Consider the following 14,306-nt stretch of genomic DNA (forward strand, 5'->3'; position numbering starts at 1 on the left):
AGCCTGATTGGAGCGTCCGGGTCCAGAGCGGGAGCTCCGGCAACATTTAGCACAATCTGCTTGGATCCTTAATTAGGTTATTTTTCAAGACCCTTTCAAGGTCTTGTCCCCTTCCCTCAACTTCCTCGGGCCCCTTCTCTCTGGGTCCCTGTCAGAGAAGGGAAACAGAGCAGTGCGGGGCTCCCCTCCATCCCTCTTCCAGGGAGAAAGTAAAAGGAGCAGGAAGAGGCTGTTTTCCTTGCAGAAGGTGCGGCTAAGTCCCGACCGCTCAAGGTGGCAGCAGCCCCATCCGAAGGGCTAAATCTCCACGCGCGCCCGGCTGATCCCTGTTTTGTTTTCTGGCGAAACTGGGTTTCCAATTCAAACCTGCCTCTTCCTCCATCCTTTATCCGGACAGCTCGCAAGTGTCGTCCTGGGAAGCGCGATGAGGTGGCACTTAGTGTATTTTCTCACCTTCCTGTGTCCACCTGGTAAAAATAAAATAAAACAAAACAAAACAAAACAAAACAAAGGAGCCCGGGATTGAACTGTCGTTATTTTTTAAAAGGGGAGAGTGGGGTCACATGATGGCGAGTAACTGATCTAGTGAAGTGGCTGCAAGTCCGGGTTTGCTGCACAGCCGGCCCCTCCCGGCGGGGGCGCTGACGTCACGGAAAAGCCCCGGCGCGGGTCGGCCGGGCCGGTATAAACCGCTGGGCCGCGGCTGCTGCGGGCGGCGGGCTCCGGCGGAGGCACAGACGGCGGCAACGCGCGAGCACCCTGCGCTCGGCGGCCCCCGCATCACAGCGCTCACCGACCCTCGGACTCCCAAGTAGGCCAGGCGGCCCGCGGGGCCCTCGCGACTTTGGAGAGGGGTGGGGGGCTGGTTGGGGAAGGGGTGGGAGTTCCCAGCCCGCAGAACTTTCTAAGTTGAGAAAAGAGCCTTCGGAACGTGCTGTCCGCACTGTGGTTTTCCAGGTCGGGGGCAAAGTTTAAGGTGCAAAGGATGCCATCTGTCATCAGCAGGTTCCTTGCTTGAGTTAAGGAAGAGGGCCACCTCTTCCTACAGGCTGTGGTCAGAGGGCAGCCGTCAGGCTCCGGTTGTTTGAATTCAAGTCGGCCAACGGGGGCGCTGCTTTTGAGATTAAAAACCCCGGCTGATCATCGCGGTCAGGGTCGTGCTTAGGGTCGTCGACGGGTTGGGGTGTGGAGTGTGGGGGTGAGCGTGGGAAGGGGAGTGTCTGTGCATTTCTCGCTCTCCCGAGTGGATCTTGCTGATTCAAATAAGAATGCTTCTACTTTATCTCAAGGAGCCTGCGAGTACAGACCTCCGTGCAAGGGGGGGCGGGAGTGGGGGGAGCCCTGAGAAAGGGAAAGTTGCAGCGAAGTTGTTGAATGTCTTTGGGGAGAGTCTTTGACCTGATTTGCTTCAGAAAGGTGGAAACCTGAGTTGAATTAAAGAACTCTTGAAGCGGACATGGTTTGATAAGAGTGAAGCATTTTCTCTGCGAATTTGACAGGTCTGAACCTGAGCGGGTCATTTCCCTGCCAGAAGGACAAGGCGTGGGGCTGGGATGTTTTAAATGTGATATCCGTGGACAGGAGGGCAGAGCCGAGGCATAAACCTCAAACAAATGCTCCCCCCCCCACCTCAAATAATAGCTAATTCAGGCAGCTGGGGAGCATCAGGGCAACTTTACTAAACATGGAAGTTCCAATAATCGCTTGTGCAGTCCAGCCAGGGGGAGTGATGTCATTGTCACGTGTTTCCCACTGAGGCCCACTGGATGCTGGTGCAATTAAGAGCCATGTTTAGACAAGAGCAGCTAACCTGGCCAGCTGGTCCCCAGCTGCATTAACTTGTTGCTTTTCAAGCCGTCTCTGGAGGCGGTTGGTTCCTTCTGGCTGCGTCTGTGCCAGCTCTGAGTGGGGAATCCCCAGGCTTCCTTGAAGATGGAGGAAGCCCCAGGGCAGTGGGGGATATTAATGGTATTTTTTCCTCTTTGCAAATGACAGTGTGCCTGAGGAGCTGGTAAGTGTGTGTGTGTGTGTGTGTGTGTGTGTGTTCGGTTGAAAGCCTGTTGACTGCTTCATTGGTGTTCCTTGTGTTAGGGTTACTTGGGTCTCCCCTTATTTAATAAAACATCACTGGTGACTGTGTTTAAGCCCCCTGAGCTCTCACTCATGCTTCCTAATGCTGACACCGTGGCTGCTTTGCTCTCTAGGACCCAACGATGACTCTGAATAATGTCACCATGCGCCAGGGCACTGTGGGCATGCAGCCGCAGCAGCGCTGGAGCATCCCAGCCGATGGCAGGCATCTGATGGTCCAGAAAGAGCCCCACCAGTACAGCCAGCGCAACCGTCACTCTGCTACCCCCGAGGACCACTGCCGCCGGAGCTGGTCCTCCGACTCCACGGACTCAGTCATCTCCTCCGAGTCGGGGAACGCCTACTACCGGGTGGTTCTCATAGGGGAGCAGGGGGTGGGCAAGTCCACTCTGGCCAGCATCTTTGCAGGCGTGCATGACAGCATGGACAGTGACTGCGAAATGCTGGGAGGTAGGTGGACCAGCCCCAGCGGGCTTCTGTGGTCAGCAGTGGTCCAGGAGAAAGAGCAAGTAGGTGGGTCATTTATCTGCAGAGTTGGGAACTGCGATTATGCATTCTTGGCTCTGGCTTGGGAGCTGAGTCCCCACAGAAGCACTGGCATAAGCCCCTGGGACAAGAAAATGAAAATGCTCGTAGATAGAACCTGGGCCAGAAAGGGAATTTCTTAGATTCCAGCTCTAAAGGGACTGGGGAGACAGATTATAGAGGGCAGAGCCGGAGGGTCAGGATCCCACCTCTGGCTTTTGCCATTTCTGACCTGGACCTTTCAAGAACTGAGTGTAGACACAGCCTTTTTCCATGGTGATACCGAAAACCAAACCAGTTTGAAAAACCGTTAGGATGAATTCATTAGTATGTTTATTGCAATATTAGAGGCTTTTGAGGGTATAAAATCATTTAAAATGGATTTTAAATAGCACATTTAAAAAAAATTGAAATACAACAACGATGATACATATATTTGTATAGAGTCTTAACAGTTTTTCAAGACAACTTTCCCTGTACAATCTCATTTAAAATATTTATTATTTAAGCCTTGATTTCCAAAACTAATTTGAGGTGACACAATCTCAAAAATTCACGTACTCCTCAAATACGTGTAAAGCATAACACTACATTCTGGGAAGTAAGATGAGGGTCCTAATAGTCGATGGTTTTCATACAGTGTCTTTCAGCCACGGCTTCCATCTTAGACAAAGCCAGGGTCGCTGTGCGGCCCTGTTTGCAGCTATGGAAATGAAGGAAGAGTCTTCCAGTGCTTGTGCCAGTGGCATGGTCTGTCTCTACGCTCAGTTGCAACTCACAGCTGAATCACAGTCTTCCGGAGTAGGAAGATGTCTTAGTGATGACTCGGTTCTGCCCTCTACTTCATGCATAGAAATCCTACTCCTTCCTCACTACTGTCAGCCCATTTCTACTAAACGTTTATTCTTCCATTGTCCGGGAGTTCACTGCTTCATGAGGCAGCTCCGAACTGGCTTTAAATGATGACTCATTGATGGAACATTGATTTCTCTCCTCACTCCTGAAATCTCAGGGACGATAGCTAAACCCTATTTCAAGGGAGACAGAGGGTCAGTGTCTCTTTTTATGTAAAAGCCTGTGGGTGAGGGTCACTATAGGAGAAAGGGAGGAGGAACTACCATCTAGAATGCGCATTTGCAGAGGGACATGCACTTTATTGGGAGCCTTATATTTGCTACTGTTTATTTTGGTCCTGACATTATTCCTGTACTCATATGAGTAAACTGAGTCTTAGGGACTTTCCTAGAATCACCTACTGGGACAGCTGGAATTAGAACTCAGGATTTTATAATGTTAGTTTGGTGGTGTTCTTCTGTCATTGATAGGGAACTTGCTATGTGCCAGGCACTGTGCTAAGTACTTCCCACAAGTATTTTGATAATACTTACGAAAATTGAACCAATTTGGTATTAATATCCGTATTTTACAGGTGAAGGAATGGAAGCTTGTGAAGTCAAGCGTACTTTCCCAGGTTGAAAAAGCTAGTGCATGGTCTGGACAGCATTCAAAACTAGTTGTGGTTGAACCTAAATCCTGTGTTCTTTCGCTGTACTCAGCAGCCCCTGGATTTAGCATCCAAATGCTGTTACGTACTGTAGCACATTGGGCTGGGTACCGACCCCATGCCTGGCTCCGTGCTAGGCTCTGGGGCACCCAGTGATGAACAAGGTACACCATACATACCCTCTTAGGAAGGAGCTAAGTGTCAGTGGCTATAATTCAGAGCAGGATAAAATTATATGAATACCTTAAGAAGTAACACTAAAGTGCTTTGGAGACTGATATCAAGAAGAGACCAACCAAGAGTTTTTGTTTGTTCCTTTAGGAGGGCGGAATTGAAACAGTTAGTGGATAGCAGACTTTCAAAAATGTTTGTCCATTAGAGTGCCGTGGTATCTATCCAGAGGGCGGTATCCCCATAGGCATAGAGTATTAAGAAGATTGACCCATCCCTGAAACTTGGGAAGGCAGGCTTCTGTATCTGGGAAGCTTCTTTGTTTAATAGGGAGAGGGGGCAGTTGGTAGAGAGAATCCTTTCCTTATCTCCTCAAAGAGGGAATCTTGGGCAACAGGAAGCTTCTCAGCTGACTCATCCTACCTAACGTGTCCTATCTGAGTAACTAAATTTATACTGTCTAGGGTTACAGCCCTTACATAGAGGTGGCTATCGGAATCACTAGTTGGCTTTTATGTTTCCCAAGGAGAGGGTTTTCCACGGCATTTCACTGCATTGTTCTTTTTTCGGCATCAACCGTAAGAAAAAAAAACTACACAATACTCTCATCATTTCTCCAAATAAAGATGGATGTTGTTAAGATTATACTGCAGTAACCTTATGACTCTCTGTGCACACTTAATGCCGTTCATTCGTTCATCCATCCATCCATTCATCCCTAAACAGTTACTGAACCTATACCGTGGAGCTTGATGCGACACTCTGAAGGACATACAAAGAGTCATGGGGCTTCTTCCTTAAAGATGCTTACGGTATATGCCCTAGAGATCGGATATAAATCGATAGGATGTGATAAGTGTCTTCAAAGAGGTACAAGGGCAGTGCTGTGGGAATTCAGAGGAGAAAATAAATATTACTTCCGGCTGTGAAAATCAGAAAAGGGCTCATGGAAGTGGTGGTCTCTGAGCTGGACCCTAAGGACCACTAGGATTTGGAAGCCCTGAGGCAGGTGGAAGGCATTGCACGTGTGTACAGGGAGTACAGGAGAGAGCTCCGGACTCGCTGCCTGATGATGTGAGTTTGGACCCCAGTTTTGACACTGACTTAGCTAGGTGCTCTGGAGACAAGGAACTTACCCTCCTTGAGCTTCCTTATCAGTAAAATAGGGACAATAACGACTTCAAAGTGCATTAAGAGGATAACAGGTGATAGCGCCTGGCACATAGTTAAGTACTGAGTGAACGAACATTAGTTAGACCTGATTCTGAATCTGTTGTTTCCTTTCCTTGGGCTTATCTTCCACAACCGGACCTTTCATTGCTTGAAGTCCTCATCCACTTTGGTCCCTCTCGGCTGGGGCCCTGTGATATGTGCAGAGGAGACGTGAACCACTAGAGGAGAGGCCAGTATTCCTAAGCAGGAGTTCCTTTAGGGTTCCTTGGGAATCCTCTGCGCTCTGAAAGCTGAAAGCAGTTGAGAGTTTTGAGGGGAGAGGGATGCTGGAGCCTCAGAACTTTCGAGGGGCTGCCTTAGCCGGTTCCAGCGGGTAAGAGAACTCTTGGGCAGGTTCACACACAGCGCTTGAGCCAGTCTTCAGCAGGATGGCCCTCCAAGCACAGTGGGGGTCAAAGGCAGACAGACAAATCCAGGTGCGCTAGTCCAGGGAAAATGGCTGCAGACAACAAACTCCATCCCACACCTCAGGATGACCTCTCTTGCTACGCAGGGTGTGAGTACACACCCCTGGCTTTCACGAAGGGGACCAGAAAAATGAGGACTCCCCAGACCAGGTTACTGAAAAGCCTTATAAGCCAATAGGCCTTAACCCTTTCTCCATACACCTTAACCCAGGGCAAATTTTAAAGGACTCTTCTAGAATTTTATATTCTTTTATTTCCCCTCTTCTCACCCAGTTAACCCTTGAAAAGGCTGAAAGGTGGGGACTAAGGGAGGAAGAGAAAATAGAGCTTTGGTTGCAAGAAGGTCCTCTCCTGGTTGCAGAAGGCTCTCAAGCAGGATGCTTTGAGTGAGAAATCCTTGGGGCACGTGGCCAGGGGTGATACATAAGCCCAGGTGCAGGGCATATACACAAAGCAGGGCGGAGGTGTATTGCTTTAGGCTTTTGGATTTCCGGCACAGTGACTTTCAGGCAGAGGTAAGTCCAGTCAGAATGATGCTGTCAGGAACTTTCCAGAACAGCAAAGCAGTTTGGCCTTACTTTTGCAGCTGGAATCTTTAGTCCACTTTTTCTCTAGACTTCTTCTGCTACCTCGTAAACCAGGAGAAAGTTTGAGTTTGCTTTTCCCGTTAGCTATTGGGATGCAGTATGTTTCTGTCTGAACTACTAAGGATTCAAATGAATCTCTTGTGCCTGCTGTTGCGTGGTGAGTGATGAGCTGAGGGCAGAGAAAGTGCTTGTTTGAGTTTTCTGAGTGCAGGGAGGTCTTTCAGAGAAAAGAGAAAAACTCCGAGGTGGCAAGGGGCAGTCAGCTCCCCCGCCCCCTACCCCCATCTGTGCTGCTCAAGCTTTGATGATTTGCACTTGGTTGTATAAAGTTGCCTGTTGAGGTCATGAGGCCCTACTCTCCAGTGAGCCAGATTAGGCATTCCGCTGCGATCCCATTCATGATACATATTGTGGATGGCAAACATGATGGGAATAATGGATTTAAAATCCCCCAGTGGGAAACTGTTAACATCATTTAGAAGAATGACACCTAAAGAGATGGGAAAACGGACAGAAAGACAGAGCCATTCCTGGCTAATTTTATTCTCATTTGTCCATATTTTCTTTTCTTTCCCTCTCCTGATTCTAATTCCTAGAGGAAGAAACACTGAACCAGGAGCATTGCTTTTTATAAACCCCTCACTATTATGAAACAGGAAATGTCCTGGTTCCTACAATGCAGGGCTCTTAAGCTAGGATTTACCCACAGTAGGGAACGGCAAGTGTGACAAGAGCCAACTTCCTCCATCTGAAGAAGTGATGATAACAGCTAACATTTATTGCATCTCTACTTTGTGCCCAGGCTTAATATATGTAATTGTCACAGCCCTGAGGTGCGGATACTGTTATCAATCCCATTTCACATATGAAGAAACTGAGGCTCAGAGAACTTAAGTAAGCAGTCCTGAGCCAAATAGTTAATAAGAGATGGCACCCAGATTTGAATTCAGGTTTGCTTTTGCGCTCACAAGCCACAATGCTGTATTTATCATTTATTCATTCATTTGATAAGTATTTACTGAGCACCTGCGATCTACCAGGCGCTGTCCTGGGTGCTGGGGGAAATAGCAGTAGGCAGCACAGATGCAAGTCTCTGCCTTAACAATCTGGAAGGTGAGAGGGACAGAAAATAATAAACTAAGTAAGGTAAATGGATCCATGTTAGATGGCAAACAGCACAATGAAGAAAAATGAAACAAGGAAGGGAGTAAGGTTTACTGGTAGCCGAGAGGCGATGGAATTTTAAATAGATGGTCAGGGAACACATCCCTCAGAAAGAGATAAGGGAACAAGTCTTCCGATATTTGCGAGAACAGATTCCAGGCAAAAGGAACAGCAAGAAAAAATGGCAAAAAATCATTATGAAGATCATAATTCTCAAATGATAAAATTCAAAACAGGAAGCCTCATTGTGAAAATAGAGTGGGTATGGGTTCAATTGTGTGGAATTGATGGGAATCTCTCTTGCAAAAATCCCAGTTAACTCAGTTAATCCCCCCTCTCCCCTCTCCCACTGATTTTTCTGGGCTGGAGCTGCTCTGGCCCTTTGTACTGCATTCACCCTTCGCTTGCATTCCATCTGGGCTCAAGTGCGGGGAGGAAGGTTTCCATTACTAAGTAGAGCTGGAGACTGCACTTCTGTTCTACTTAAGATGGAAAAACAAGCCTGTTTATTCCTAGGGAACTGTATTTTTTTTTTTTTTTAACGAAGAAAACTTCACCAAAGCAGGGATAGTTTCAAGATTTTTTTCTTGCACATCTCAGAAAAGGAGAAATGTCTCTGAGCTGAAAGCTCCTGAAATGGCCAGTGAATGTTCAGTAATGACCCCACTGAAAGGTGCAGTGGGTTTCCATGGAAGGCTTGTGAGCTGGGTTTACAGTTCTGCTGGGCAGTTAATGTTTCTCATGGCACCGTCCATGGACTCTGAGTCAAAAGCAGTAAAGTGAGTTTATTCTCCTGATTGGTTTTACTATATAAAAGGTATAGAAATGATGAAAACAAATGCCTTTCATTTCAAGCCTTTAGTGACACGTGTTCAGAAGATGTAGGTGTTCTGCTTATTACTAAGCAGAATACTGGAGGAATATACGTAGAAAGTTGTTGAAGGTGATTAAAAAAATAATTTGCCTGTGTGAATGTTTACACAGTTTACTCTGTATATTTACACAATTAATTGCGTATTTAGTAAGTTTATTTTCTGGCATAATTTTCTACACCCTTTTACAGAAAAGTGTTGCCTATTTGCCTGCCTCCAGGATCACTGTTCTTTCTTTTCCAGAAGATACATATGAGCGAACACTGATTGTTGATGGGGAAAGTGCAACAATTATACTCCTGGACATGTGGGAAAACAAGGTATGCAGAGCCTGTAGCTCTCTGTAAATTCCTTCAGGGCCTGCCTTCCAACAGGCCGTTTGGGGCAAGGGTGACATTGCCCTTTTTGATGTTCCAGATGAGGTGGACTCATTTTCTTGATTAAAAGCATTTACTTCTGAAGAATGAATGAAACTGTTCTAAGGAACAAGTCGTTCATAAATGAGCTTTGACTAACAAGCAAGTTGCAGTGATTTGCCCTTAGTTCTATTCAAGAATACAAAAAAGTGTATTTGTTTTAGGGAAAGTGCCAGTAAGTATGGATGATAATTTTAAACTACATAAAACCATATTATATGAAGCTGACACTCTCACTACTAGTTTTCAACATTTGCTTTTTAAAGGTTTGGGGTTTCTGAGCCTCTTTGCTAGACCTTCAGTTTATTAAGAACCCTCCTATGCTAACAAAAGGATTCTTAATTTTATCACTTAGGGGCAAAAGAGTTTTATGGAAGCCAGGAGAGACTTATTTTTGGTAGTTTAAATAAAATTGGAAATATTTTTTGGCAGGCTCTTTGTATAATTTATCAACTCAAGCTGTAGGAGGAATCATAAAGTAAAACTTTTTGGCATCAGTGCTGTCTGAGCTAGGAGTCTTTACAGCCACAGACATCTTGTAGGCATGGAAGACTGATGCCTTTTGGAGAGCTGGAATAAGTTTTCTTCCTTTCTCATATCAGCAAGGGTACTTTAGGATAAACACATTGTCTCTTTCAAACTAACACCTCATTTACCAGGCAAGTCTGAGCTCATGGGAGATCTCGTTTCATCAGGGGGAGAATGAGTGGCTCCAAGACCACTGCATGCAAGTCGGGGATGCCTACCTGATTGTCTACTCCATCACGGACCGAGCCAGCTTTGAGAAGGCATCTGAGCTTCGAATCCAGCTCCGCAGGGCCCGGCAGACAGAGGACATTCCTATAATTCTGGTTGGCAATAAAAGCGACCTGGTGCGGTGCCGGGAAGTGTCTGTATCAGGTGAGAGGAGTGGTGCCGATACCATAGAAACTGTGTCTGGGTCACCTGCATTTTCCTTCCAACAGTTGTTCTTTCCTTCCTCTTTCTTGAAGCTGGAACCAGGGACCTATTAAAATGCCACATGGAGTTTTATGCATACTCTCCAAGGTGCCCATGTTCCCAGCAGATCATCTGTTCTACCTGCAGGATTCCAGTCTCCCTATCCCCAAGGCTTTCCCTGGAATTCCTTTAGGGAAGAGGTCATGCTCAGGGGTTTACTGGCAGTCCCCAGCCTTTTCTCCTCGTCCTTTCTATTCTCCAGGGAGATCTCAAGAGTCCTGGGAAGTGAAAGTAGCATCTTCAAGGAAGAAGGGCGGGAACTTTGAGTTAGGGGCACTGTGAGAGTCTCACCGAGATTAAGAATTCTACTCTGGTTGCCTCTGGTTCCTGTAGACCCTAGAAACACCCTCGCAGCCCTTACCCTTTGCTTCCTAAGCTTCAGTCAAGGCATCAGTCTGATGGTGTCACATATCCTTTGTCGTACTTGGTTCAGGGATAATTCCTATTTGTTGAGTTGGCACCCAAGTGCATTTGGGGGCCCTTAAAATTTTATTGGCCTAATACAGATTTGGTACGTTGGGTAAAAAAAAAAAAATACTGCGTTGCCAGGCTCCACCCAGGAGAAAAGAACCCTGTTGAATTCTTAACAGACCCAACCAGCTTGGGAATGTCTTACTCTTAGGAAATGACTGTCTACAGTCGTCATTTTTTTCCAAACCAAAACTTGGACACCTGGTCATTGAACACAATAGAACATCTGAAAGTGAGACTTCCAGAAAAGCTTGTTTGGATAGCTTGCCGTAATTGTATTGTACTGTGTGAAATTCTCCAATTTTTTTCAAAATATCTCATCAAAGCTTAAAAAAGTTTTTTTCAGAGAGGAGAGTCAAACAGTCAGATTCTTATTGTCAATTCAGGAAACGGACTCAGGAGAAAGAGTAAAGAACATGAACTTGAGAGTGAAGCAGGCCTGGATTCACACCTGCCACTTACAGGCTATGTGAACTGCCTCAAGTTTTTAAAGGACCACCTCTCTCCCCTCCAGTCTCATCACCTGTCTGAAAGGGATAATGTATTCTTAAAGATTGTTGTAAACATTAAAAAATGTTTGTAAAGTATTCAGCCCAGTTCCTTATGGGAATAAATTTAGGCTATGGCTTTGACTAATTAATATTCCGATATTTGATGAAATTGGACTTTCACACAGTGAATTTGGTGGGCCAGATCTAAAGCCCATCTCTCCTGTTTCCAGGAATCCTCGTGTGAGAGTCTTTTCTTCTATTTAAGCCCTGGGAGGACATGTGTCCCAGTGGCCTCCTGTATCCATCGCATATATGACTGACTTAGAGTTCCCTCGAGGACCATTTAAAATTAGGACTCATCCAGCTTGGCTTTCTGTGTGTAGGGTCATATTCTGCGGCCCGCCTGACTTTCTTCTCCCCCCCTTTCCCCACCAGAAGGGAGAGCGTGTGCCGTGGTGTTCGACTGCAAGTTCATCGAGACCTCTGCAGCTGTCCAGCACAATGTCAAGGAGCTGTTTGAAGGCATTGTGAGGCAGGTCCGCCTCCGGCGGGACAGCAAGGAGAAGAATGAGAGGCGGCTGGCCTACCAGAAGAGGAGGGAGAGCATCCCCAGGAAAGCCAGGCGCTTCTGGGGCAAGATCGTGGCCAAAAACAACAAGAACATGGCCTTCAAGCTCAAGTCCAAATCCTGCCATGACCTCTCTGTGCTCTAGGCACCCGGAGTCATCCAGTGTCCCCCAGTGGACATCACTGAAGGCCATTGGGACCCATAATCTATATTAGATTGGATTCTTAAGTATTGCTAGATGTGGCTTCCCCTGTTGTTAGCTGGGAACTAACGTGCTAGGCTGATGGGCAACAAAATGCATGAGAAATGAAAGAGCTTTGTGAAGTCTCAGTATTTATTTACAGGAAAAGCCTGACCTTTGCTGCTTGAACACCCAAGACTCATTAGGGGACGTGGCTGGTGTTCACATGTGTTTCCTCTCTCCTTTGGCTAGTAGAGAATTGAAGCCTACAAAATAATGCCTAGACAAGAATTTTTCATTATTAAAATTTTGCCTGGTGTTCTGTTATGTGAATTTGAGGCCAATCAGTGGGTCATAAACAAATATAGGAAAGCCATCAAAGGAATTTTTCAAAGGAGGGAGAACTTCTTTCTCTGTACCTTATATTTGTGGAGCTGGGATGGCAGAACTGGGTTCATCACGATCATCACTGTTATTGCTCCGTGAAGCTGTGAAGAGAAATGATGGACTTGCTGGAAACGAAAGCTTAGTAAACAATTTTTGTTCAGTGCCTCCAGTCAGGGATCCAGAAGTCTATAGAATTGGGAACTGCTACATGTACCACTAATGGGTTCAAAAATTATATCTTTACTACTGTTGTCTTATCATTTTTTTATTTGAAGGAAAATTATTTTAATCAAATTCTATTTAGTCAAACCACATTTTATGTTGCATTATTTTTAAAATCATAGGGCCATCATAAAAAAATATTTTTAAAATCTAAATCATTGAGAACCTGGAGTGCAAAATACCAAATTTTTAAATATAATCGAAGGTCTGAAGTTTTATAAAACACAAAACATGAATACTTCCAGCATTTTGGGTTGACCCTTTTATGCCGCAGCTCTGCTCTATTTATTATTATTTTGCAAAATAACAACCATTTTAACATTTGATAAAGCATATTTATGAACGTTTCTTAGTAAGAAAAATGCCCATTTTATTACCATTTTCTATCTTTTTCAGACTATTCAAGTTTTTACTTATATGTCTTATAATAAAATAAATAAAATCTTTGAAAAAAAAGGCATTCCTAAATGTTTTTCCTCCCAAGATGATTATGATCATTTTGATGTAGCTTCTAGAGCAAGCACATTATAAAGAAACATACCTATTATTTTATTTCTTCTCTTCATTGGCAAGAGCCCAGTCATTATCTGTTTTAAAGAGTATCCCTGACATCTCTCCTTTGACATGTGATTCACAATAATGCAAAGTGATTTTCGGCTGATACAGTTAGGAAGTATTTGAGGTCATGTAAATGCCAAGTTATAGTAAAAGCGAGATTGACCTTTACTTTGGTCTGGCAAATTCCTGACTCAACAGATGGGCTTTGCTTTGCTCCCCAAAGGCTCATGGTCCTAAGCTTGAGTAAAGCATTAGAGAAAATTATAAAGGATTAGGGGGGAGAAAAAGGAAACTGGTGATTTTCAGCCTGAGCTCTAGCCAGGCAAGGCTTTTAACCAAATTCTCCTCCCTGACATTTTTACAGCTGGACGTTAACACGTGGCTGCTTTCCAGTGGTGCTGTGTAGCCCTTCTGCTTCAAGGGTAGGACTTCCTGCTGTTCCCCATTCACACCTCTGGCCCCCCCAGCACGCTCTTGCTCCCTCAACTCCCTATCTTTCTGAGTTGGTAATCAGACATACACTAGTAGTGACAATCAAGGGATCTTGCATATCGCCCAAAGCGACACAGTTTTACAAGGGGTCTCTGCTCTATTTTGTTGGCCCTTTCTCCTCCTTTTTCCAAGTTGGGAGCAAAGGTTCCCATCTCTGCACTTTGCATCTTTGAATTGGTCAAGGAAACAGTACAGGGAGGTGATAAGAGTAAAGATTCAGGTTATACGGGCCTGGGATGAATCGTGGCTGTGCCATTTTAACATGTGTGTCTTTGGAGTAGTTAACGTTTAAAGCAGCTTCTTAACTATTAGTTTCTCATCTGCAAATGGGGTTGCTAATAATACCTACCTTGTAAGGTTGTGAGGTGGATGTCTTTCAGCCTGCCATACCGTACAGAGCTCGAGAGATGGCAGTTTTCATTGTCACACATCTTCCATTCTGCATCAGTTGGTTAGTTTTTTGTGTCTGGAAACTCAAAATCAGGGGCCACTATTGTCTTTTCCTTTTCATTTCTTTACTCTCTGCAATACAGTGCTTTGCATATATTGAAGCTTCTTATAGTGTTTCTTCTTGAATGGTTCCTCTCAGTGGCCCCACGAGGTTGACAGGACATTTTATAGCAATCAAGTCCAGGGGGATATTAGTTCAGATGTGAAATGTCTGGGCTACGACTGGGGTCCAGATGGAACTCGTTTGCTTCTTCTGGTATCCAAAACCATTTCCTATACACATAGCTCTTTTCATCCTCATGGACCTTCCCCCCCCGCCCCACCACACACACACCACACACACACCCCTCCACACAGCACACACATATGACATACACATAGAGCAAACACAGTACACATATGTCCCACAGCACACACACCACGTACGTACCTCACACACACCAACACACACAGACACACACACATTCTTTAAACTCTTCTCTGTTCTGCCAGATTCAACTGTCCTCCTCACTTTTCT

The 14,306-nt window shown here is 45.3% G+C and overlaps 1 protein-coding gene across 2 annotated transcripts; it reads left to right on the plus strand.

Moving 5' to 3' along the window:
* The first annotated feature begins 702 nt into the window (after positions 1-702).
* On the plus strand, positions 703-13,015 carry GEM (GTP binding protein overexpressed in skeletal muscle). 2 transcript variants are annotated; one of them, XM_007120731.4, is made up of 5 exons: positions 703-811; positions 2,205-2,541; positions 8,798-8,874; positions 9,666-9,870; positions 11,367-13,015. In XM_007120731.4, the coding sequence occupies exons 2-5, from the start codon at positions 2,214-2,216 to the stop codon at positions 11,642-11,644; spliced, it is 888 nt and encodes a 295-aa protein (XP_007120793.1). In that variant the 5' UTR covers positions 703-811; positions 2,205-2,213; the 3' UTR covers positions 11,645-13,015. The 2 variants fall into 2 exon arrangements, with proteins under 2 accessions (XP_007120793.1, XP_028356345.1); XM_028500544.2 differs by having other exon boundaries at positions 2,205-2,604; positions 11,367-12,673.
* The last annotated feature ends 1,291 nt before the right edge of the window (positions 13,016-14,306 follow it).

This window comes from Physeter macrocephalus, chromosome 15 (assembly GCF_002837175.3).
Source record: "Physeter macrocephalus isolate SW-GA chromosome 15, ASM283717v5, whole genome shotgun sequence".
In the NCBI taxonomy this organism is placed as follows: Eukaryota; Metazoa; Chordata; class Mammalia; order Artiodactyla; family Physeteridae; genus Physeter; species Physeter macrocephalus.